The 23,823-nt window shown below is 46.4% G+C and overlaps 1 protein-coding gene across 10 annotated transcripts in view; it reads right to left on the bottom strand.

The window, feature by feature from the left end:
• The window catches only part of LOC147010737 (autism susceptibility gene 2 protein homolog), a 473,526-nt gene that overhangs the window by 103,893 nt on the left and 345,810 nt on the right, over nucleotides 1–23,823 (bottom strand). For all 10 annotated transcript variants that reach the window (XM_085859271.1, XM_085859277.1, XM_085859269.1 and 7 more), the window contains one exon: nucleotides 18,758–18,787. In XM_085859271.1, coding sequence (XP_085715397.1) covers nucleotides 18,758–18,787 — 30 coding nt within the window. The remainder of the gene's footprint in view (nucleotides 1–18,757; nucleotides 18,788–23,823) is intronic.

The following is a 23,823-nucleotide window of genomic DNA, read 5'->3' as shown; positions in this document are numbered from 1 at the left end:
GAACAGCTTCCCACACTTCCCCCCTCATTAAGCCTTTAAATTGTTCCCTCCATAATCTGTCCATGTGTGTTCCTTTAAAGTGAACCAGATTTACTCGTTAAGCAAGTCCAACCAAATTCCTTCCCCTAGAAGATAGAAAAAGTAATGTCTTGTGACTGTGTGCTAATGTAAGAGCTGCACTTTTGCTGACAAATGGCCAGACCTGCTCCGAGAGGCTGGCCGCCGAGCCAATGAGCGCACAGTCACGAGGTAAGAAAAGCTAAGGGGAGGGGACTGACTATGCAGTTCAGTGGGGGTGGCACAGGGTGAGGAGGTCAGTGTGTGTGTGTGTGTGTGTGTGTGTGTGTGTGTGTGTGTGTGTGTGTGTGTGTGTGTGTGTGTGTGTTGTTATGTCTGGCTTCCTTCTTGGGACTACGGTGCAGTAATTGGTCTTTATTTTGATTATAGTGGAGAGTGAGTTCGGAGAGTTGAGCGACAGAGGATAGGGCGAGCAGTTCGGAGCAGGATAGTTGAGAGACACTTCCCACAAAGCCCAGCAAGTTGGACGTGGCAGACAAATGAGAAAAGAATAAGCAATGCCATACAAGCACGCATGTACCAGAGGGTATGGCGCCCAGACATGGTGCAAACAGCCATGTTTCGCTCTCTCCCACCAAGGACACACACACACGCACACACATTGTTCCATATACTCCCCTTTCTCTCCTCAACCTCGTTTCAGGTCAGGTATGGGAGCATGCACCAGAGCAGCGCGTCGCTGCATTCACTTTCTGCCGGTACTCCAGGGGCCTCCGTCTGGCCATCCCCCAGGCAGATGCCTGGTCCATCCCCATCTCCTTGAGATACCGATCAACCTACTGCAACCACGAGACACGTGGTCGGCCCATTGGCCTCCTCCACTCACGAGACTCCCTCGCTGAGAGAATCTGGTGAGCAGGATCAGCGTCAGGAAAACGAGCCACATGTCCATACAGCCACAGCTGACGCTCACGGACTATGCAGGTAACAAATCTCATTTGAGTCTCTCAGCAACCGCTCGTTGGACACAAAGTCCGACCAGTGATAGCCAAGGATTCTCCGAAGAGACCTGGTACCAAAGGAATAAAGTCTCCGTCTCTGATCCTTGGTTAGAGTCCATGGATGTGAGTCTTGGAACCCCCTTTTCTCCCCTGAATGTTGTTTCGATTCCCTCTCAGTTTCTGGATATACCCATGGCTGATGTTTAAAATTCATTATCACTTCTCCACAACCTCTTCTGGTAACCAAGGTAATCGGCTTCAGGTTATGAGCCCTTTCCTGAGGCAGGTCTGGCATCGCTCCGTGCTGTCGAGGACCAGAGTACTGTCTGGTGGTCCCATAAATCCATCACCCTCGTATCCCCCGATGACTCTCAATACAATACCGGAGGGTAGAGACAGTGTTAACGCCAGAGTAGGTAAGAGGTAAGACAATGTAATGTCAGGTAAATCAATGTTATGGTCGTCGGATTTGGAGTAGTGTCCTGATCCCAGTCATGACCACCAATGTAACGGTGGACTATAGGGTGGACATGAAGTCAAATGTTCCACCGAGACGATCAAAAATTTAGCAAAGGATGGTTCTTAGAGACCATGTGTCGGCGTCGAAAGCCGAACAGATCTTTTCTTTGGTTTCTGATTTACAGAAGATCAAACCAGATCTGTAACCTACAGTAATTTCCCCATTGAAAAACTATTGGAACCGAGAGTGAATCCTGGGGAAACGTACCGTGACTTTAACCCCCGTAGTGAGCGTTGCACCAAATTTCCAACAGGCACGAGTCGACTCGTGCCATGGTTATTATTGCCAATTCCGAACCGCTTACCATGCTGACACGCCAGCGCTGAGAAACAGGTTTATTACAAACCAGCAAAAGTACCTGTCCCCAGTGACAGGAAAACCGAGCCATGGTGATGGCGAGAATAACGACAGAAGATGACAGTCAGGCAGTTGTCTGGGAAATTAAATCCATCCTGTAGCGCTCAACTTCACCAAAGGTGGCGCCATTCAAACCAACTGCAATAGCGGAGAAGTATACTCCATCATTTTCCCCAAGGGTTTCCCAGCAGCCGAAAGAGCCGCTAACCCTGCTAAAACCTGGCCAGTACAACCTTTTACCTCTGTGACAAATTTGGTCCAAATCTGTTCAGAGGTGTAGGAGTGTATATGTAATATACAGACAGACAGATCAACATTTATACTTGTATAACATAATGAGAAAGCAAGAGGAATAGGGAGAACAATGAAAGGCACACACATATTGCAACAATTCTCTGTACAATTAAATTGCCCTCTGTACAATTAACCCACGAAATGTTGACGGCTTACGCAATAACTTAACTAGTCAGACAATGAAGGTTCAGACAGGGATAGGTCATGAGACAGAAGAAAAACCTTGTCCTCACCCAATGTTTGCTTGTGGTTGTGGCTGATGGAGAGAGAGAGAGAGAGAGAGAGAGAGAGAGAGAGAGAGAGAGAGAGAGAGAGAGAGAGAGAGAGAGAGAGAGAGAGAGAGAGAGAGAGAGAGAGAGAGAGAGAGAGAGAGAGAGAGAGGTGTGCGGATGTCCTTGGTGTGTGTGTGTGTGTGTGTGTGTGTGTGTGTGTGTGTGTGTGTGTGTGTGTGTGTGTGTGTGTGTGTGTGTGTGTGTGTGTGTGTAATTCCACCATTTTCCACATGTAATATGTATGTGACCCCTAGATTCTTCAAGAAGATCCCAAAACAGTCGAACAGATCATGCGAGCATTCCTATTCCATCACGACTATTCTGATCTGCTTTTTGCAAGTAAATGAAACGTACCCAACCTCATTCAAATTACGAGGCGAGGACCAATGAAAGAGGCATGAGAAAGTAGAAGGCCTATTATATTCAACTCGTCTGTGAGTGGTGAGAAGATTGAATTATCAAAATACACAGCAAGTTTGTGCTTCCATGAGTCTGTATGTGCATCTACACTTCGAGTGGCTTCGAAGTTCGAATTTTGACCCAGACAGAAACTGTCACCCTGGTGTTTCACAGGTAAGGTGAGGCATCAGTGTGTGTGTGTGTGTGTGTGTGTGTGTGTGTGTGTGTGTGTGTGTGTGTGTGTGTGTGTGTGTGTGTGTGTGTGCCAGCCCTCGGATGGACATTAAACTGTAGGACCGTCTGCCAGCACTGGTCGTTCGTGGCTGTTAGAGATCCCACGGTGTCTTTCGCAGAGTAGGTGAGAATTATCATCAGCACAAAGAACAAATGGCATCGCTGTCTAAAGTCCAAACTATGGATTAAACTTGCAAGTGGTCTGGTGTTTTTGGATATTCCTTTACAGTTTACACAGAGTGGAGTTACACGGTTTGATATCTTAAGAGTGTGCTTGTTTGTTGTCTGGTTCAGCAGCTCCTGCACTATAAAGAAAAATTCACATTCCCAGGTTGTTCGCTCGTCATATGTGAACGGCTATCAATCGGTTACGAAGGGCAACCATGACGATGATGGATGTGCAGTATCGACATCAATCCATATGTTTAACAGACTTGCTCCAGGGCTCTTCAGCGAATTTGAAATGATAAGAACTCACCAGATTTCACTTTCATTTGTATTAGGAGATTTGGCGAACAACAACATAAACCCCGATGTTGTTATTTTGATAATCGAATAGAAACCAGTAATGTTAATCAGAAACCAGAAGCCATGGCCACACCACCAAATAATTCATAAAATATCTTCTTCTTTTTATGGCTTGAATGCCGGATCTACGAAATGAAGGTTGATGCCCTTAGCCAGTTATGGGCACGTGTTGTCAGGTTCTGTAGTTCCTGCCATCTACCTGCCAGCTGGTGATTTGCACAGTCCTGCACTAGGTGGCCTGCAGTTTGTTGGTCACCCCATTCGCATTGTGTTGAATCTGTCAATCCCCAGGTGAACATGTGAACAATGTTTCAACAAATGGGTTCAGCTGGTCAAATGAATATATAACTATAACCATTCCTCATTATGAGTGGCTTGAATTGTTGTTGACAAAAGCTAAAGCTTGGGTATACTGTCCTACCTCTTCTTCTTTCGTATGCAGCACAAGGCTGTGAGTGGCATCATTGGATGAGGTGCTGATGCAGTGCCTTCTGTAGGTTTGGGCAGGGATTTGGCCATGGTGCTGGCGAAAGCTCACCTACTCTTCATAAAGGACACCGCAGATTCTTTAACGTCCACCTACTAATGCTGACAGACAGGACCTCCCGTTTAACATCCATCCGTGGATGACACACACATTGATGGATCACTCTGCCTGTGAAACACCAGGATGACAGTTTATAGCTGAGTCGAGATTCAAACCCAGGTTGGACAGCTTTGAGGTGTGTGTACCTCTTAGCCATCCTGCCAGCCCACTGTCCGACTGAATGACATGGAGGTGAGTTAAAGTCAGAACCTGTGTTTTTAAACACCGCCTATGATAACAGAAAGACTGGGAGTTCAGACGGTCGTATCCAGAACGTAAACCTTTTGGCAGACAATACCCTGACCATGTTCGGCATGAACTAATCGGTCAGGCTGGACATTATTCACAGGGTTCAGACAATTCTATGTCATGTTGGACTCTGTTCGGCATCTTCTTATTTATCTCATACCATAAAATGATCTACATTGTTTGTAAAATATATTTTTGTATTTGTTCATTTCAAACCCCAGCTTGTTGGTGCATACAATGGGACAATCTACACTAATAAATGGCAGTGTGTGTGTGTGTGTGTGTGTGTGTGTGTGTGTGTGTGTCAGTGTGTGTGTGTCAGTGTGTGTGTGTGTGTGTGTGTGTGTGTGTGTCAGTGTGTGTCCTTCATTACTCCAAAACCATAAAACCAAGCAGCCTGAAACTTTGCAAATATACTAAGAAAACAACAACGAAGTGCAAGAGTGAAAATTGGCTGTTTGGGTTAATTAAAATGCCCCTTTTGAGGATAATTGACGGCCTTATTTAATTATATCATTTATCGGATGCATCTTCTGTCACCGCTGTCTATGGGGTCTTCAGGCGTATCAGAAGTAACTTCGCTGGGGTCTGAAGCCACCATGTTTTTTGGCCTGCTCAACCATGCCTCGACTTGGAACAGGCCTCAACAATTTCTTTACGATAAAGTTTTTTTTCACTTTCCTCACCCATATTATCAAATGCCTGTTCATCAAAGCTAAGAATCACTGAGGACATCACTTTTGTAAGTGCTATAGTTTTCAAATTAGGAGCTTGGAGCGATTTCATGCATCATATGATACGATTTTCCATGATCTACTCTCATGGACTAAAGTACATCATCAAAATATTATTTCGGTTTTGAGGATCAGATATCATCCGGACTAAATAAGTGTCGAAACCTGTTGTGAAATCTGATAATTTAAAGAAATAGCGAGTCTTATAACTAAGCCGGTGTACCTATTTACTTTAAGCAAGCAAAGTTATGTTCCCTCCTTCTCCATATATACACAAGAAAATGTGAAATTTCCAAAGTATTAAACTTATCTTTTTCTCCTGTTTGGAGAATTATATTGAGTGAGCAAAAGATTTAAGAATATGCCAAGATGAACCAGTTTCATTGAGCTACATGACTTCATACATTCATTCACTGCTTGAGCTCGTGTCCTGTCCCCCAGAGGGACTGCTTATCCATAGCGTCTGCCAGGTCTGTGTCTATATTTTCGGAGGTTTCACGAGGTGCTCCACAGAGGATCAAAGCAAATCTGGTGAAAAACGGACATTTTAAAATACAGATATAACGTTTACACCGACCGCGAATGATGTGCCACGTGATGTGTGCACAGAGGAGCAGGCAATGTGGCGGATTATCTGAAATCTTTGTTTCACGGGCGATAAAACTTTGCGATGTCTCCAGGGTTGTTATACATTAAACAGCAACTCTTTTGTGGATAAAGTCATTATTTGAACAAATTCATTTTATTTCATTTACTGATGTGTGCATGGTGAAGACCAGCTTTAAAGTTAAAGGGATCCAAAATGGTATGCAGCCACAGCCTGGACAGCTGTTCTTTGTCAACTATTTAATTGGAGTGCTTGCTTGAGTGCTTAAGCCACTTGCCGAGTGCCCGAGAGTCGATAGCGGTACTGCACTACGTCATTCTGAGGAAATCGTTCACTCATCACTGCGGCCGCTTTTGCCATGCCATGCTAATCCTGAGTGAGTGGTTCGTGCTTCGCCACCCTGAGTGAGTGGTTCGTGCTTCGTCACCCTGAGCGAGTTGTGAAATAACACCTGATTTCCAAGCCACACACACACAAACACAAGCATTTAAGACCATTTTCCCCACTAAAGCGGGGGTTAGCCTTGCGGGCCCCATGACAATCTTCTCCACTTTACCCTGTTTTCTGCATCTCCCCTTCTTAATCCCCTTGCCCACATTTCCTCTTCCACCACATTTAGCCAAGTTTTTCTCGGTCTTCCCCATCCTCTACTTCCGACTACACTCATTTCCAACACTCCTCTCACCCAGTCACTTTCATCCTTCCTCAACACATGACCCAACCATCTCAACCTGTTTCTCTTCACAACCTCCATCACAGACTCTATTCCCATCATCTTCCGCAAGTCATCATTTGTCTTCCTCTCTCTCAACGATACTCCACACATCCACCGAACCATTCGCATTTCCACCCTTTCCAGCCTTTGTTGCTCTTCCATGTTCAGTACCCATGTCTCACTCCCATAAATCATCGTACTCCTCACACATGTAGCATAGCCTTTCCCTTCAGCTTCAACGACACTCCCCTCTTCGCCACCACGCCACTCAGTTCCCGAAACTTCTTCCATGCACAACTCACTCTAGCAACCGTCGAAGAGTCTGATCCACCTTCTCCATTCAGCATGTCTCCGAGATAGCAAAATGTTTTCACCCCTTCCAACTTCACACCATCTCCAAGATCCAACTCAACAATTCCTTCATCTGCTGCTCCCTCGATGCACACCTTACACTTGAATGTAGCTGCCACACTGGTTAATGACCCTCTCACCCCACTACATTTTCGATGAACCCATTCAGCACACATTGTACACTGAATGGAGTTCACTCCGACACCCTTCCTGCACACAGCACACGGCCACTTCCCAGTCCTTTCCACCTCACCACATGCTTTACCACTTGCCATCACCTTCGTCTTTCCGATATTCACCTTCAAACCTTTTGCCTCCATACATTCCTTCCACTTGTTCATCTTCTCCTTCAGTCCATCCATACTCTCTGCAATCAGCACCAGATCATCTGCATACAGCAGCTCCCACGGTAAACCCTCCTTTACCCTCCGAGCCAGCACCTCCATCACAACTACAAATAGAAGTGGACTTAGTACCGACCCCTGGTGCACTCCTACCCTCACCTCAAACTCACCACTGTTCCCATCCTTCGTCCTTACAGCTGTACGTGCTCTCTCGTACATGACCATCACTACTCTGATCAACCATTCCTCCACTCCTAACTTCCTCAATGCCCATGTCATTACTTCACGTGGAACCCTATCAAATGCTTTCTCCAGATCAACAAACCCAAAAAACAACTTCTTCCTATTCTCCATGTACTTCTCCTGCAACTGCCTTACAATAAAAATTGCATCTGTCGTTCCTCTTCCTGGCATAAACCCAAACTGCATTTCGTCAATCTTTACCTTCTTCCTTATCCTCTTCTCCAACACCCTTTCCAATACCTTCATTCCATGCTCCAATAACTTTATTGCTCTATAGGAGCCACAGTCCAGAGGGTCACCTTTCCCCTTGTACAGAGGGACGAGGGTACTCAGTTCCCAATCCACTGGAATGCGGCCTTCTTTCACCACCAGATTACAGATCTCTGTCATTTTTTTCACACCCCAACTTCCCGCTGCCTTCAACATATCTCCCACAACTCCCGTCGGCCCTCCTGCTTTTCTACTCTTCATTGCTCTTATAGCTTCCTCAACTTCCTTCTCAGTTATCTTCTCTGCTGGTCCTAAAACCGGGTTACTCTCGATGTTTCTATCCCATTCATTTTCTACATTCAACAGCCTTTCCATATATCTCTTCCATCTTCCTTTAATTCCATCTGAATCCACAACGATTTGTCCCACTTCATCCTTCAAGCAACTCACCCCCGTCACATCAAATCTCTCTCTCGCTATCTGCTTTGCAATCCTGAATACCGCTCTCTTACCCTCCTCCGAATCCAAGCGTTCTCCGAACATTTTCCTATGGGCCTCCTGCGCCTTTGCTACCTCCTTCTTTGCAGCCTTCTTGGCTTCCTTATAACTTTCATGTGCTGCCTCTTCTTCCACCGTATCCTTTGCCTTTTGCCATTCCTTGAACTTCCTCCTCTTCTCTTCAATCGTCCTTCCAACTTCATCACCCCACCACCATGTTTCCGAGTGCCTCGGTGGTCCTTTTGTCCATCCACATACCTCACCAACAGCTCCCAATAGACTATCTTTCATTGACATCCAACCACTTTCAAGCTCAACCACATCATCTTCAACCAAACTCAGCCTCTCTCTTAATGCTTCCTTCACTGTTGCCTCTTTTAACCTCCACACCTTCATCCTCGGTTGGTACTTCACCCGCCGAATTCTCCGCGCACCTTTCACCCTTATATCGCAGACAACCAGGTGGTGCTGCGAAACAGTCTCCTCCCCTGGGATCACCTTTGTGTCCCGGAGGTTTCCCCTATCTCGCTGACGCACCATCAGGTAGTCAATGGTTGTCGTCAACCCACCTGACGTGTATGTAATAAGCTTATTATTCGCTTTCTGGAATTGAGTATTACAGATCAACAAATCAGCTCCATCAGCAAACTCCAAGATCCTTTCACCTTCTCCATTTCTCACACCATATCCATAACTCCCATGGACTCCATCAAAACCGTCTGGACTCCTTCCCACATGTCCATTCAAGTCTCCTCCTACTACAACAACTTCCTCATCTTTCACATTCTCCATCAACTTCTCCATCGCACACCAGAACATGTTCTTCTCTTCATCGCTTCGACCGACCTGCGGGGCATATCCCGAGATGGCGTTCACCAAGAGATTTCCGATCACAATTCTCACCATCATCAACCTTTCATTCACTCTAGTCACACTCACTACACTGTCTTCAAACTCCTCAGAAAACATTACACCAACACCATGCACGCCTTCCGGGCACCCTTGCCACATAAACTTGTACTTCTGCCCCTGCCTTCCCTTCACCATTCTCACACCACTTCCCTTCCACCGTGTCTCCTGCACACAACATATGTCCACTCTTCTTCGAACCAATGTTTCAACCACTTCTCCAGATCTCCCTGTCATTGTCCCTACATTCCATGTACCAAACCTCAGAAACTGATCTCCACATGGGGCATCAGACGATTGGTCATCATAAATGGAAAAATTTCCTCCCTTGTTTCGATCGGGTTCCCCACCTTGAGTTTTAACGAGAGGGGGTGAGGACCCCCACGGGGTACTTCGGGCTGTACCCTGCCCATCAGTTGTACTCATCATGGTTTCCTTTTGAGGCGATGCTTTTATGGCCGGATGCCCTTCCTGACGCCAACCCTTTTAGTCACCTTTTACGACACGCAGGGATACGGTGTACCTATTCTGACCGGGGTACACACCTGGTCCGATTTCCAAGCCGTTTGCCGTATTAACGTGTTTTATAAATTACCGAGCCAAATTTTTTTCCACTCATCAAACGCAGCTGCTTATTAAAGATTAATGTTTGCAAACATATCCCTGAAATGTCTATTTAAATGTAATGTTGTTTTTCAGTGAAAGCTACTCAAGGTTTCTGGGTTGTATACATACAGTACGTACTGCAGTTGCTAATCACACCAACTCCAACCTGCCGATTCCCGAAAAATTGCCGATATCCGGACGTGTTGGGATGGGAGTTTGTCTCCGGATGCATCCTGACAGGAGTTTATCTTCAGATGTGTCTGAGCAATGTTTATGTTCAGACAGCTTGTCTCCGGATGCGTCCGGCAGGTTTTGTCTCCTGATGTGTCCGGGCGGTGTTGGTCTCCCGGCGGTGTTTATAGTATCACCAGTAGAAAATGGATTTTGGACATTATTTTGTTTCCATCTTCACTGCTATTCTATGCAGAATAATTTTGATGAGACAGTATGAATCATGATTAATGCTCCACTGTACATCTGCCTTCCCTTCCTCTCACCTCATATTGTCTTCCCTTCCTCACTCCCACACCCCTCCTGGCTCCCCCTCCCTCATCTCTCCTTTCCCCTCCACCCTTTCACTCTTCCCCCCCCCTGCCCACCCCCTCTCTCAGCCCATCCCTCTCTCTCTTTTCCCCCCTCTTTTTCTCTCCCCTCCCTTTAGTATTCCCATCAGCGAAGTGACAGGTGGTAGTTGTGAGTTACAAATAACTGACAAATGTGCGAGACAAACCAGACACACCCTCACCCCCTTTTCAGGTCATGTGATTGGTACAATGTCTTTTAACAGAATATCTATGAACTTTGTACATATGGTGTGGGAAGACGAAGTTGAATAACACTAAGAGAAGGTAGAATTTCGAAGAGAGCAAGCGCAATGGGGAATGTGGAGAAGATAGGAGTAAGGATAGGGTATGTGGAGTTATAAGAGGAAGGGTGTGTGGTGGGGGTCAAAGACTCCATTATTTTTGTGTACGTAAGACATGAATGGTCCCTTATGTGAATGAAAACGCATTAGTGTCTTGTTATATTTTTTGGGGATCCTTTTATGACGATGCCAGGTCTATGATATCCAATTCAGCATTCCAATATTGAACATGTCCTCGTGCCTTGGTGTAGTTGCAGACAAAAACACAAAAGCAGAATTTTGGACAACTGAGGGCCTCGGCAAAATGAAAACCGGTTAAACTCGGGTGTTGCAGTCCACATCTGGCAGCTGTGCAGGCTGTACATTTGAAGCGAATTAGTCCAGGAAGCGGCCGGTGGTTTTCATGCTAACGCAATAGCAGGTACTAAAAGGCTGCTGCCAAAAGGCAAATCTGATCCAAGTTCCTCATGCCCTTTCAAGTCAAAGTGGTTCCAGAGTAGCAATGGAATTGTACAAGCCCCTCGACGCAATGCCACACAAATGCCTTCACTGTGAAATCAATATGATCACATTTTTGAGTCGTGCGCTGTATGCACAGAACCTCCGCAAAACCCGCCGGACGTCTGAGCCCCGTAATGGAAAGACACCTCATCTTCTGCTTAAGCCAAGGAAGCCAGGAGAGCTGGTTAATGCATTTTTTATCCCTCTTGATAACCTCCCAATACGCTGTGGAATTCCAGCAACCCAACACAGCAATCGCAGACCCTCTTCAAAGCATTGTTCTCTGCATGGCCTGCCCGCCTGCACAGCACACGCTAATCTTGTAAAACCCTCTCACCCAGCTGGTAAATGCGTCGACCCAGCTGCTCTGACAGCCACTGGCATCTCAAAACCAACCCTGCTTAACGGCAGGGGCTTAACAAAACAAGCCTTCCGTTTCAAATCGCACGCTGCCACGCCAAAACCAAACAAAGGCGTGGTTGCTTTCATGGATGGCAGCAAAGCGCGACCTGTCAATTCCAAAGTGTGCAAATAGAGTGCATTTTCCCACCAGGTGATGCTGTGGCCTCAGGGTGTTTACTGCCAGTGTGCTTTAGCATTTATGACACAGAAACTCACACAAAAGATGGAATATCTGTTTTATTTAACCGACTCGAGACTCCTGGAATACACGTTGAGAATTACTGTGTTTTTCTGCTCCACAATGTGTAATCTTTGTTCTGGTGAACAGGAGCTCGAATGTGCGTGACCCTCAAATTCAGGCACATTATTGAAAAATTCAGCAACCAATGAAGGTTGTTCATTGAGAAAAAAACAAAAAGGATAAAAAACATCCCGTTAAAAAAACAGAATAAACACACTGCTTGTTGAGTTATCGTAACTCTGGCCTGCAGTCGAAGAACACAATTCGACACCTGTTGCAAATGAACAGCGTAGGCGTTATGGAGTTCTTACGAATGAGCCGCAAGCTCATTTTTTTTTTTTCGATTCCTTCATCAACATCCCACCATTTTATCCTTTTCCAGCGCGCACATATTTTTCGATGTCCTACTCCCAACGCCCGCAGGCACCTTGCAAAAGTATGAAAAGGTATCACCTGTCTGAGCGGCATTGTGTGTACGTATCACTAATCTGTTTGAGTAAAGGCAGGTGGAGTGCATGTCTGAAAGACAGGCAGAAAGGCAAACAGAGAGAAAGAACGTGCTGAGGCAGGCACTACAGGACGAAGGAAAAAACAACAACAACAAAACGATTACACCTCTTCAAAATATCAAGCTGGGAAACCTTTTCACAACACTTTTCCCAGCCTTGTGAAAGGAAACCACAAGACATTTTCAGTGGATAACAGAGCATTGGTGAGAGAGGAGAGAGAGAGAGAGAGAGAGAGAGAGAGAGAGAGAGAGAGAGAGAGAGAGAGAGAGAGAGAGAGAGAGAGAGAGAGAGAGAGAGAGAGAGAGAGAGAGAGAGAGAGGGAGAGGGAGAGGGAGAGGGAGAGGGAGAGGGAGAGGGAGAGGGAGAGGGAGAGGGAGAGGGAGAGGGAGAGAGAGAGAGATATACAAATAAAGAGAGGCACACGGAGAAAGATAAAGATTGAGAGATGGGAAGATAGAGACAGGTGTAGACAGAGATGGAGGCAGACAGAGACTCCTCACTGTCTCAGTGAGGTGAAGATAGTGGGGCCGGGGTGGGGGGGGGAGACAATGAGGGAGAGACACAGTGAAGGAGAGACAGTGAGAGACACAGTGAGGAAGAGACTCGGTGAGTGAACGACACAGTGAGGGAGAGACACGGTGAGGGGAGACACGGTGAGAGACACGGTGAGGGAGAGACACGGTGAGGGAGAGACACGGTGAGGAAGTGACATGGTGAGGGAGAGACACGGTGAGGGGAGACACGGTGAGGGAGAGACACGGTGAGGGAGAGACACGGTGAGGAAGCGACATGGTGAGGGGAGATACAGTGAGGAGAGATGCAGTGAGGGAGAGACACGGCGAGGGAGCGACACGGTGAGGGGACACGGTGAGGGGAGACACGGTGAGGGGAGACACAGTGAGGAAGACACACGGTGAGGGAGAGACACGGTGAGGGGAGACACGGTGAGGGGAGACACAGTGAGGAAGACACATGGTGAGGGAGAGACACGGTGAGGGAGAGACACGGTGAGCGAGAGACACGGTGAGGGGACTCGGTGAGGAGAGACACGGTGAGGGGGAGACATAGTGAGGGAGAGACACGGTGAGGGGAGACATAGTGAGGGAGAGACACGGTGAGGGGGAGACACGGTGAGCGAGAGACACGGTGAGGGGACTCGGTGAGGAGAGACACGGTGAGGGGGAGACACGGTGAGGAAGAGACACGGTGAGGGGAGACACGGTGAGGGAGAGACACGGTGAGGAAGAGACACGGTGAGGGGAGACAGTGAGGGAGACACAGTGAGGGGAGACACAGTGAGGGGAGACACAGTGAGGGGAGACACAGTGAGGGAGAGACACGGTGAGGGGAGACACAGTGAGGGAGAGACACGGTGAGGAAGAGACACGGTGAGGGGAGACACAGTGAGGGAGACACAGTGAGGGAGACACAGTGAGGGGAGACACAGTGAGGGTGAGACATGGTGAGGGGAGACACAGTGAGGGAGAGATATATAGCACGATGGATGCAGACCACAGGAAAATACACCAACAATTTGCACGACCTCCAAATTATGCTAACAATGTGAGTCTCCAGAGAGAGGAAAACCGAGTAACATTTAATGGCCAAAGGGTTAAGGAGGAACACGCCACACTTTTACAATGGAAAGAGACAAATCAAAAATGCATTTTTATAGACACGTCTTCTCGCAGTCAAAGAGCCTGCACGAACACCCAGTGTGCAAGTGAGACTTCAAGTTAGAGGCTGCAGCTGCAATTTGAATCGATTGCCCGTCAGGGTGATGAGAAAATTATCGACCAGATTTTCTACGGCTCCCGACCCTTTTTAACCCTTTGCCCTCTGCTCTCCCCTTTGGGAGAAAAGCACAAGGAGAGAGAGGACAGGAAACGGAAAGTGCTTTCACGTGTACGTGCCTCGATCCCTGCAGGCACGCAAGACAAGGGAGCCGGAAAGTGAAATGACAAATGCATCCATCGTGCTCGTGGCTTATGTTCCATCTCCCGTTGACTCTGGATGAAGGGCACACTCATTCTGGATCCATCGCTTTCCAAAAGCACTTTATGCAAAGCTTCGGGCAGATTCAGAACCAAAATGGGATTCCAAGCCTCCCTCCACAACGTCCAATCGAAGACTGGAGGCTCCACTGCATCCCTTTTGATTTCGATTCCTGCGTGTTGTGACCCTATGCTTAGTATGGCGTCAATCGACAGCACCGTGAAGCAAGGACAGAAAATAGCCCAAATGCGAGTGTCCAGGATCCAGGTGAGTTCCCGCCCACCCTATGTGTCTGCTGCAGCTATGGAAACCCCACATTGGAATACGCCATGTGCGAGGATAACAAGCTGTACAGGAGCTAAGGTGGCTCATGACACACATCTTGCCAAATACTTCACTTGCCTCGGCTCTTCTGACCCCAGTTTGGCTGATGAACGTCACATACTGACACAGTCCTGGTGGGCCAAGCCTGCTTAGAAATCCCATAGGAGCATTACTGTCATGTCAAAAATTGTATTTTTTCGGGTCACTTTTCAGACCTCCTCCGTCCCTCACTTTAACTCACGAATCCAACAAATTAACCCCACACCATTCTCTTCCTCCTCCTGATGATTCAGGTTTAGTGACCTTTCTGGATTCTGGGATGTATAAGGTGCAATGTGATCTCCATCCGTGGAAGGGAGAGTGCCGGAGGCGTCAAAAGATAGCCAGCCCCCTTATTCCTGGTGTTCCAGATCCCGTGCAAAGTGTGCACCCCGTCCCCAGACATTGCTGTGCTCCAAACAGTCATAACCTCCTCCCCTACGTCTACCAAACGGGCCAAGCACACGCCGAGCGCAAATACTAAGAAAACCCGGCAGTGCGAATGCCCCCGCATGGCTGCCTCCAACGTCGGCCGACAACCTCCCAGCAAATTGGCAGTTTGTTCGTGTGTACCGTAGTACCGCTCTGACGCACGTGGCTCTCTTTCCTCGTCCATTATGTTACCGGCTGCTAATTTGAAGATTAGCTTTATCGCATTACCCAGCGACACAAGGCGCGCTATTATTGCCTCTGCGGGGGAACAGAGCCATCTCGGCGCAATGTTATTAATGAAGTCTGCAGATTAATTTCACTATTTACGGGTGGATAATAACAGGCTGCCAGGCTGACAGCGCTTTTAATGAGTAGCGGAGCCCAGCAGGCAGTAATGGGGCCCACTGGGAGGCTGACAATTTGTATTCAGGATTGTAGATGTAACACAAAAAAAAAAATTCGGCAGAAACGGTAGCTTGGGCACTGAGTGGGGAGACATCTGGGTTTTGTTTTTGCTGTCCCTTCTTGCTGCGTGAAAAAACAGCTGCAGCAGCCAGACCCAAATGAGACTGGAGGGATGATGGTGTTTGGGGGTGAAAGTGATGTGGACAATTTTCAGATTTGGTTCGCATCGGAGATGGGAGGGCACTATAAAATACAAATCTCCAAATGCAAAAGTAACTCAATAGGGGGGGGGGGAGTCGAAAAAAAGAACGATCAATCAGAAGAAGCCCATCTCAGACCCCTGGGCACTCTTCTGCAAGGCCCAGTATGCATGGCGGGCATGCAAGCAGCGGCTGGAAGGCCGCTGTGCACCACCATCTGTCAGTCAAAGTAATGAGAAAGGAGACCTGCCAACTCCACTGCGGCCCCTGTCCACCTGTTCCATTATACCGCGGATGAGGCAGGAGAGCCAAGCGGCTGGGCGACAGGGGAGCGTGAAAATGGGGAGATGTGGGAGGAGGAAAAGGTAATGGGATTGTCCTGCAAACACAGGCTGTACAATCCCCTCCACATGAAAATGCATGCTCCCCCCACCACCCACCCATATTGTCATCCCATCCCCTTACAATGCAATAATAAAAAGTGTTACACATTTTCAGGTCAGGTGAACCAGTATTTAATGGTCACAGAATAATGCTCCAATGATGTCCTGTTTATCGGAAGAATTTCCTGGGAATAAATGGTCTCCTCTACATCATGGATGGTTTTTAACGACACAGTTGAGGTTTTTAAGTGTCAAATAAAGATACGACTGATATTGGAGGCACGGAAGGGGGTTGGAAGAACAGAGCACGTGTTGGTTTCAGCCCAAAGGCAAGGTTACCCAATCAGGTTGAATGTTCAATGGGATTCGTGTTTTCAAAGGTGGAATCTTTCTTGCCCGAGAGCGAGATGGTGACAAGCACCACCCTATAGTATCCTTGGCCGAGGCAAATTCCAAGTGAGTCGACCACGCGGGCACAGCGACCACGGCTGGAAGGCAACGCGCGAGTCTGGCTCCCGAAATCTCGCCAGGCCTGTCAGAAACCCGACCATCTGCTCCTGTGCTTGCTGGGTCAGCTGACAGAAGGGGAGATGAAGCGCCTTCCAAGCCATGAGACCGTTTTAGCAGCAATTAACAGCAGTTAGCCCAAATTAATCACGAGCAAACCATTCCCCGCCAGAGGGTTACATTTTTTTGCGCCAAAATAGCAGTGAGATGAACGATTGCCTATCGGATCGATGAACGCCGTTGCTGGTACGAATGTGGATGTTGTTCAGCAATTCCAGAAAAAGGAAGAAATGCAAAGGAAGGTAAGGCCAAACCTGCAGTTGTTGAACACTGCAAAATTAGCAGCAATTGTTCTGTAACCACCGAAATAGCCGAGAGCCAGGAGTTAACACCTTAAATATTGTAAGAGGATTGGAAGAATAAAATAAACAAGGCATTCTCTTCCTGTCCACCACGGCTCATCCTACTCTGGTAGTGGATGGTCGATGTTTACAGGCCGTAGGATAAATCATCTTGATTGCACGCATTCACGACCGATTAATGCACCCCTGTAGACGGATTTAATTTGCCATAATATAAGGAATGACATACTCCTTAAAAAAAAGTAAAAAAACATTAAATAAAACAGTCATTCAGTAAGAGAGAGCTATCCAACATTTTTCCTGCTATCCAGAACAACTCCACACGATGACCTTTCCCCAAGAGGGCTGAGATACGTTGGCAAATCCACATAATCTGCTCCAAACCACGAAGGCGCACACGATACCAATCAGGAATTTTACGCTGATTTCCGGCGCCGATCACTTCCAGACGCCAGACACCCTCAGATGCAGCGCCTGGCGACCCCACTTCAAAGCCACGGAAATTCCTTCTCCAAAGCAGGCCATTCAAACCGGCAGGGCAGGCAGCTGTATTAATACTCAGTCGCTTGGTCCTAGGCCTTTAGGGGGTCTAAGGCGGTGGGGAGGGAAAGCAGAAATCTTGACGATCCTTTGGGAAAAGGCCTGCATCCAGTGAACCCCTCTCCCAGAAACAAAAAGGTCGTTTCACGCAAATGCACAGCCAGCCAACGGCTGGGAACGCAACTGGGACACCTGCAGCTTTGACACGGTGCTATTTTGACATGTCTGTTCTGTAATCCCTTGGCTCTCCATCAGAGTAGAACCCGCAGCCAACTGAGTCAAACAAATCGTCCATCCATTTCTGGCCAATTTCAACCTGCAAGGATGGCTGGTTGGAAGATAATGTGAAGGGAAATCTGCTTTTGCTTGCTCCTTTGTCAAAGACTGACGACCAAGTTAAAATCCAAAAAGCCACATTTCACAAATCAAAAGCCAAGGCAATTTGCAGTAGACACGATCAGAAGACTAAAGTAGAGAGGCTCAGCACAGCATGTCTGACAATTCAAAGACTTTCTATGAAGGATTATTGGCAGAAATAAAAAGACTTTGGAAGAAACGAGTTGCTTTAGTGTACACAGAGCACTCACTGCAAGATGGGAACTGGAGGTGTGGATTCAAAAGTGGCAACCAGAGAGTAGTTTCCAACATTTGTTAGTTATGCTGCTTCTAAAAGGCTGGGCATCTTGGGAGGGGTTTTGCAAGTCACCGAAGAGGTAGAGAGAGTGATGCATTGCCCTCTGTGGCTCACACTGACAGCCACTGGGAGGTGATTAAGTGATGTGCGTGTGGTTGCGGCGAGACGCTAACACAACGCGTCACCGATGATCCACGACTTCCATTACCACCACAGCGAACCAAAAAGGCACTTCGACCGCAGAGGGTCAATCGGCCAAATAATCTGCACCAGGCATACGCCACGGGCGAGGCCATGACACTTAAGAAGGGCATGCAGGAGCCGTTCAACCCCCCCCAAGCACAAAGTGAGCACAGGACAACCGGCGAGGTACTTGAGCAACCTAGTTCCAGCTGCTTGGAACACAGGACCGCGGTGCCACTAAGCCACGAGGCAATACTTGCCGACGACTGGCGCCGAGGGGACAGAAGAGAGATGGTGGCGACGCCGACCGCATCAGCAATTTGTGCGCTTTGGCTCGTCCTAAATCAGCAGCCTGCGACAGCCTAATGATCGGCTTAGTTCCATGCGGCGGAAATCGGAAAGGCAGAGAGCCAACAAAGGAAACCGGAGCACTCAGAAAGATCTTGGGCCGATGGGCATTACTTTATAGCCACAACGCAAACGGACCTGTCACCGCAGAATCGGCTCATGCAACGGCGACGGACACTAAAGCAACCAAGCGGAGAGGGATAAATTCTTACCTTGTCTTCTATGTCACTTTCACTGTCGCACTGGAAAATAAAGAAAGAGAAAGGTCACAATCCATCACTTTTACAGTTCTGATCTTTTCTGAAGCACTTCTCATAAATTATGGCAACCTTTGTTAACTGGAAATGTGATGCCAAAGGGAATCGAAACATTGTGTGAATGTTAATAAGGATAACAAAATGCAAAGTGTTCACATTTTTGTAAGCAAATTACCACATGCTATTCAGAATTCTTTTCTGTTGCAAGAACCCAATTTTACAATCTTAAAAAGATCATCCATGTTACCCCCACCTCTCAAAATTCTCCTTCTGGGAGAGGTGGGGGGAGGGGGGAGTCATGAGGATGAGGGAGCTCCCTACCCCCCACACCACCCCCACCATAAATCCTGAAATAAACCAGCTGTCAAAACAACTCAACACTTCACGCCTGTAGAAGAAAAAGGCAATGGATATGAACTAAAACTCTTAAAGGGGGGAAAAATTGGAAAGATTAGTCTGAGCCCAGGAGCCTCCATTCTTCCAACCCAATCCCACCTCCTGCTCATTTCTCTACTCCCCCACCCCTCTACACCTACACCTACAACCCCCTCCACTTCAGCCCCCACTCCACCCAGGGCTGTAATATCACGGTGGCAGCTCCGCAAGCCCACGCTTTATGGTGCAGAGCCGCCAACTGCCCTACAGCGCATCAATCAAACTAGCGGCACACTTCGCCTGCTTTCACCGCTCCCATTCATTATCGCACACCCCACTGCGGGCCACCGCCAGGCCAAGGTAAGAGGATGGAGAGGGGAGGTGGCAGGACCACCAAATAGTCATGTAAGCAATGTTGGGCCAAAATATTAGTCGTAGTGCCAGAGAGCAAAAGGGAGAGAAGAATTTCCACAAGCCATTACTACACCAGAACCACAAACAAGGCAACGGTGCAAAGGTCGAGACTCGAAATCACACTAGTATTGATATCACCACTTCAAACTTGGTTTTCTCATGAACAAGGTGAAAACGAATGATAATAATCAAATAGCCTGCCTTTTTAAAGGAGAAACAAGAACGGCAACAAGGGAAGAAAAACAAAATGCTTTGTGGCAAAAATTAGATTAAAAGGCAAGTTAAGGGGCCAAAAAACATCCAAAAAACAGGGAGAGCAATGAAAACACAGATTAAAAATAGATGAGCAAATAGGAAAAGAAAGAGACTTGATGACAACCAAGAAGAAAGGGCAGCAAAGGTATCCTTGGGATTTCAACGAGAACGGAACTCGGTAGAGCACAAACCTCCGCTAGGTTGAGCAGTTCACGTTTTGTATCCCACTGATAGGCCGGATCTGGATCCTGACCTGAACCAAAATCTAATCGGCTTGTTCTTGTCACCGACCAAACTCATCCACCAAGTTTTTGTCATAATCCATCCACAATTTTTCGAGATAGCATGGTGTATATCGACTCGTTTTGGCCCCATCTCTCAACAGTGAATAATCACTTTTTTTTAATTATAGTATCCGGGTCTTCACCAAAATTGAATCAATTCATCCTTGTCACACATCCAACCTGTCCACCAAGTTTTGTCCAAATCTGCCCAAAATCTTTTGAGATATCCTGCTCACAGACAGCAAGACAAACAAACAGCCAGACAAGGGTGAACATACAACCTTCGTCCACCTTCGATGATGGAGGTAAAGATATAACAACAACTCCGTGTGACCACCCGGCGTACACCTTTAACATCCACCAAACGCTCCATTTAGTTGAGTAAAGACAACCAAACATGTGGGTTGGTCCGGTTGAAGATCCCATCTGAGCACGTACTTCATTATGCTGGAATCAAAGGTTGAAATCTCCACACCTAATGTCCTTGTAAATTCATGTAAAAGTACACCGATGTCTCCCAATGTCTTTGTCCCACATGCAATTCATGGACAAGCTCCTCCATGAGCTTTCAATCACTGCATGAAAACACAAGTCCATTTTTAATTACCTGAATGCAAAAAAGCTATTGATTTGCAATTACTACCACGTCATAAGATTATTTTGCGAGATTATAAGAGCTTGTTCGTACAGTCACCACTTCAAAACAAACACAATGGACGTATGCCAAGCAGTTGTCTCCACAAAAGATGGAATCATGTAAATCATCGTATGATACGATGGCCATTACCAAGACTTTAGCCGGAAACTCATTACCAACAAGTGAAAAAAGAAGAAAGACAAGTGTATTTCAAGCTGAAAACGTGAAAGATTAGGTGCAAAATAACACGTTTCCAAGACGACCAGTGACACACAAAGGCGAGACACGGCTTCTACCTCGACAGCAATCATGAGCAAATCCACTGAAAGGTGCAAATTATTTTTTCTCATTTTGGGGATATGAAATTAAAAATTAAATAATGAGTACATTATAGCAACCGTTGGTTTTTTTTTTTTGAAACTCGAGTTTCACTTAACGAGTACGGTACACCTACTACTCTCTATGGGAGTGGCAGGAGGGGTTATGTTATTATCCTCTCTGGAGTATATATATATATATATATATATATATATATATATATATATATATATATATATATATATATATATATATATATTACAGTAGATCTTGGCTTGGGTCCGTTAATCGATGGGGAATGCAATCAGCATACGATTCCTCAAGAATGTTAGGTTGCCTCCCTTTTAGTTGAGTGTTAAACTACAGTAGCGAATGTTTTAAAAAGTTAATCATACGTGTTTGTGGTTTATAATATTTTACTTCGAGTGGGGTGCCCCACAAAACACCACGATTTATACACATTTAACACGGCGTTTGTCCAACAAGGAAAACTCCTTGGAGAGAGGGGATATTATTAGTATTAATATTGTTTTGTAATAAAATTAATATTATTATTATTATTAATGTTGTTATTACTTTTGTTATGAGAAGTGGCCTTGGAAAAACACCATGATTAGCTAGCTTAACATGGATATACACCTTAACACTGATTTCACTCAAAGCATAAAACCCTCTTGGGGAGGGGGTAAAATGAAGTCGTACAACCTCCATCGTGTGATCCTCAGTCCTCCTGTCAAGTTTGGTTGATTCTGGATAAGTAACGACCGAATGCATCACAGTCAAAAAGACGGACAGACACCAAACTGCGTGTTCTAATATAAAGATGGTGATTAACTTGAACCATCAGAACAAAGTCACCACTCTTCCTGTGACATATTCGACGGCATCATCACTTCCAAGTATTTCATTTCTTTTTTCATGGGAATTTATTGCTATTAGTAAGGATGAAAATTTTTTGCAGATAACTTTTGAACAATTTTATTTATTGAAATGAAACATACATGGTGTTACAAATTAAGTTGGAAGTGCCCTTGATGGATATAAAAGGGCAGATCCAGAATCTTCAAGTGCAGGTGTGAAGTTTAAATTGTTTTAAAAGATAAAAAATAAAAATAAACCAAGAAATATTCGACTTCTGTAAAAGAGATAAAAGTACAATCACATTAAATTACAGCTGCCCTCATCATGCACATCAGAAGGTTCAACACCAGCCTTGTGGCCACCTGTTGCTCAACTATGACAGAATCGGCCAAACTTGAACCTTTCCAGAGAAGCGAAACAAGAAAAGAAAATGGCCTCTATTATAGTCTTCTCTTTCACTGGGCAGTGTTATTCTGCCGTTTTTCATTGCACATCCCATACCGGCTTGCTTCTCCACAACCCTAAACATCCTGTGAATGTGAGAACTATTCCATTGTTTAGAGCTCCTCTCTTCGCTACCACATCAACAGCCCCTATCCCTCTAGACCTGCACGAACCACTCCATCTGCTGGGTGATGCGGGCACTGGGCCACTGCCTCGACAGCAGGGCCCCACGTGGGAGCCGTTACTCAACCGCACTAATTACCTTTTAATTGCTGGGAATTATGTTTGCAAATTGCATCCTCCAAATGCTTCAGGGGAGCCACTGAAGCCTCTTCTGCCCCATCTCCAATTCCCACCCACATTTTCTTTTGGTGCGACCTGGTGCACCCAAGGGTGACTGAGAAGTGTTTACAGCGAGACCACAAAACAAAAACCCCAGGCTATTTCCATTGTGTGCAGTGCCAGCGCAGTTCTTCTTTGGAAAGCCCCCAAATGATGGACACACACAAACACACAAGGGGGAAAAAAAATCCTTCAGTTCAGTTGTTGTTTCTTCACGCATAATGAAGACAGCATGAACTGCCATACTTTAACCTCAAATGGACCTCATCCGCCCTAATGATACGCATCCTCTGCCTAAGTAACCTCACCCTGTAGAAGGTCACCAAAATGCTCTCAATATTAAATGACCCATTTTTGAGGTTGTCAGCACTATAACCATGCATCCATCCAAAAGACAGAGAAAACAAGCAGAAGGCCGATAAAAAGATGGATCTAGATTCTAGACTCTAGATCCTAGAGTAAGTGATAATTGTTTTTTGCATGGGTCCCCTAATGGTTGCTGTAGTAAAAGTTGTGATGCATGAATCCTAGCATGCATAGTGGCAGAAAATTCAGATTCAATTGAGAATCAACTTCAATCTGGGAAAAGAGAAATGTTCGTTCTCTTGCGAGCAAGACAGATAATATTGATGATAACAACAACAAAAAAACAAGCAAATTGCAAAATTTTCAACAGAGTGTGGGCACGTGTATGTCGGTGCAATCAACACGTTGCATGTGGTTGGGCTCAAAGGAAGCATTTGCCAAGAGGCGCAACCACATTGAAGAAGTTCAAAATAACGTTGAGAAGGACCGCAAATGGAGCTTGGGGAGAAAAAGGCCGAGGGTTACGGCAGGCCTGACAGCCCCCATCTGTTCGTAAGCCGTCAGTACGTCCAACTCTATTAATCAGTGCAGGCTGAGATGCACAATTGGGAAAGCCAGCAGCACCGTGCACAGGCAATAGGCCAAAGAAGAGAATGGAAGACAGAAATAGGGAGTGGAGGGACAAAATGTACTGCCACCCCCCCCCCCACCCAGCCCTTCGAAAAAAGGCCAAGTAACTGAATATCATCTTGAGGGAAAAGTTATAAAGTAAGTATCCAGTTTCC

This window comes from Eptatretus burgeri, chromosome 16, assembly GCF_056783735.1.
Source record: "Eptatretus burgeri isolate ZD-2024b chromosome 16, Ebu_testis_v1, whole genome shotgun sequence".
Taxonomy (NCBI): Eukaryota; Metazoa; Chordata; class Myxini; order Myxiniformes; family Myxinidae; genus Eptatretus; species Eptatretus burgeri.
The sequence above is the reverse complement of the archived record's forward strand: the minus strand, read 5'-3'. Positions and strand labels throughout refer to the sequence as shown.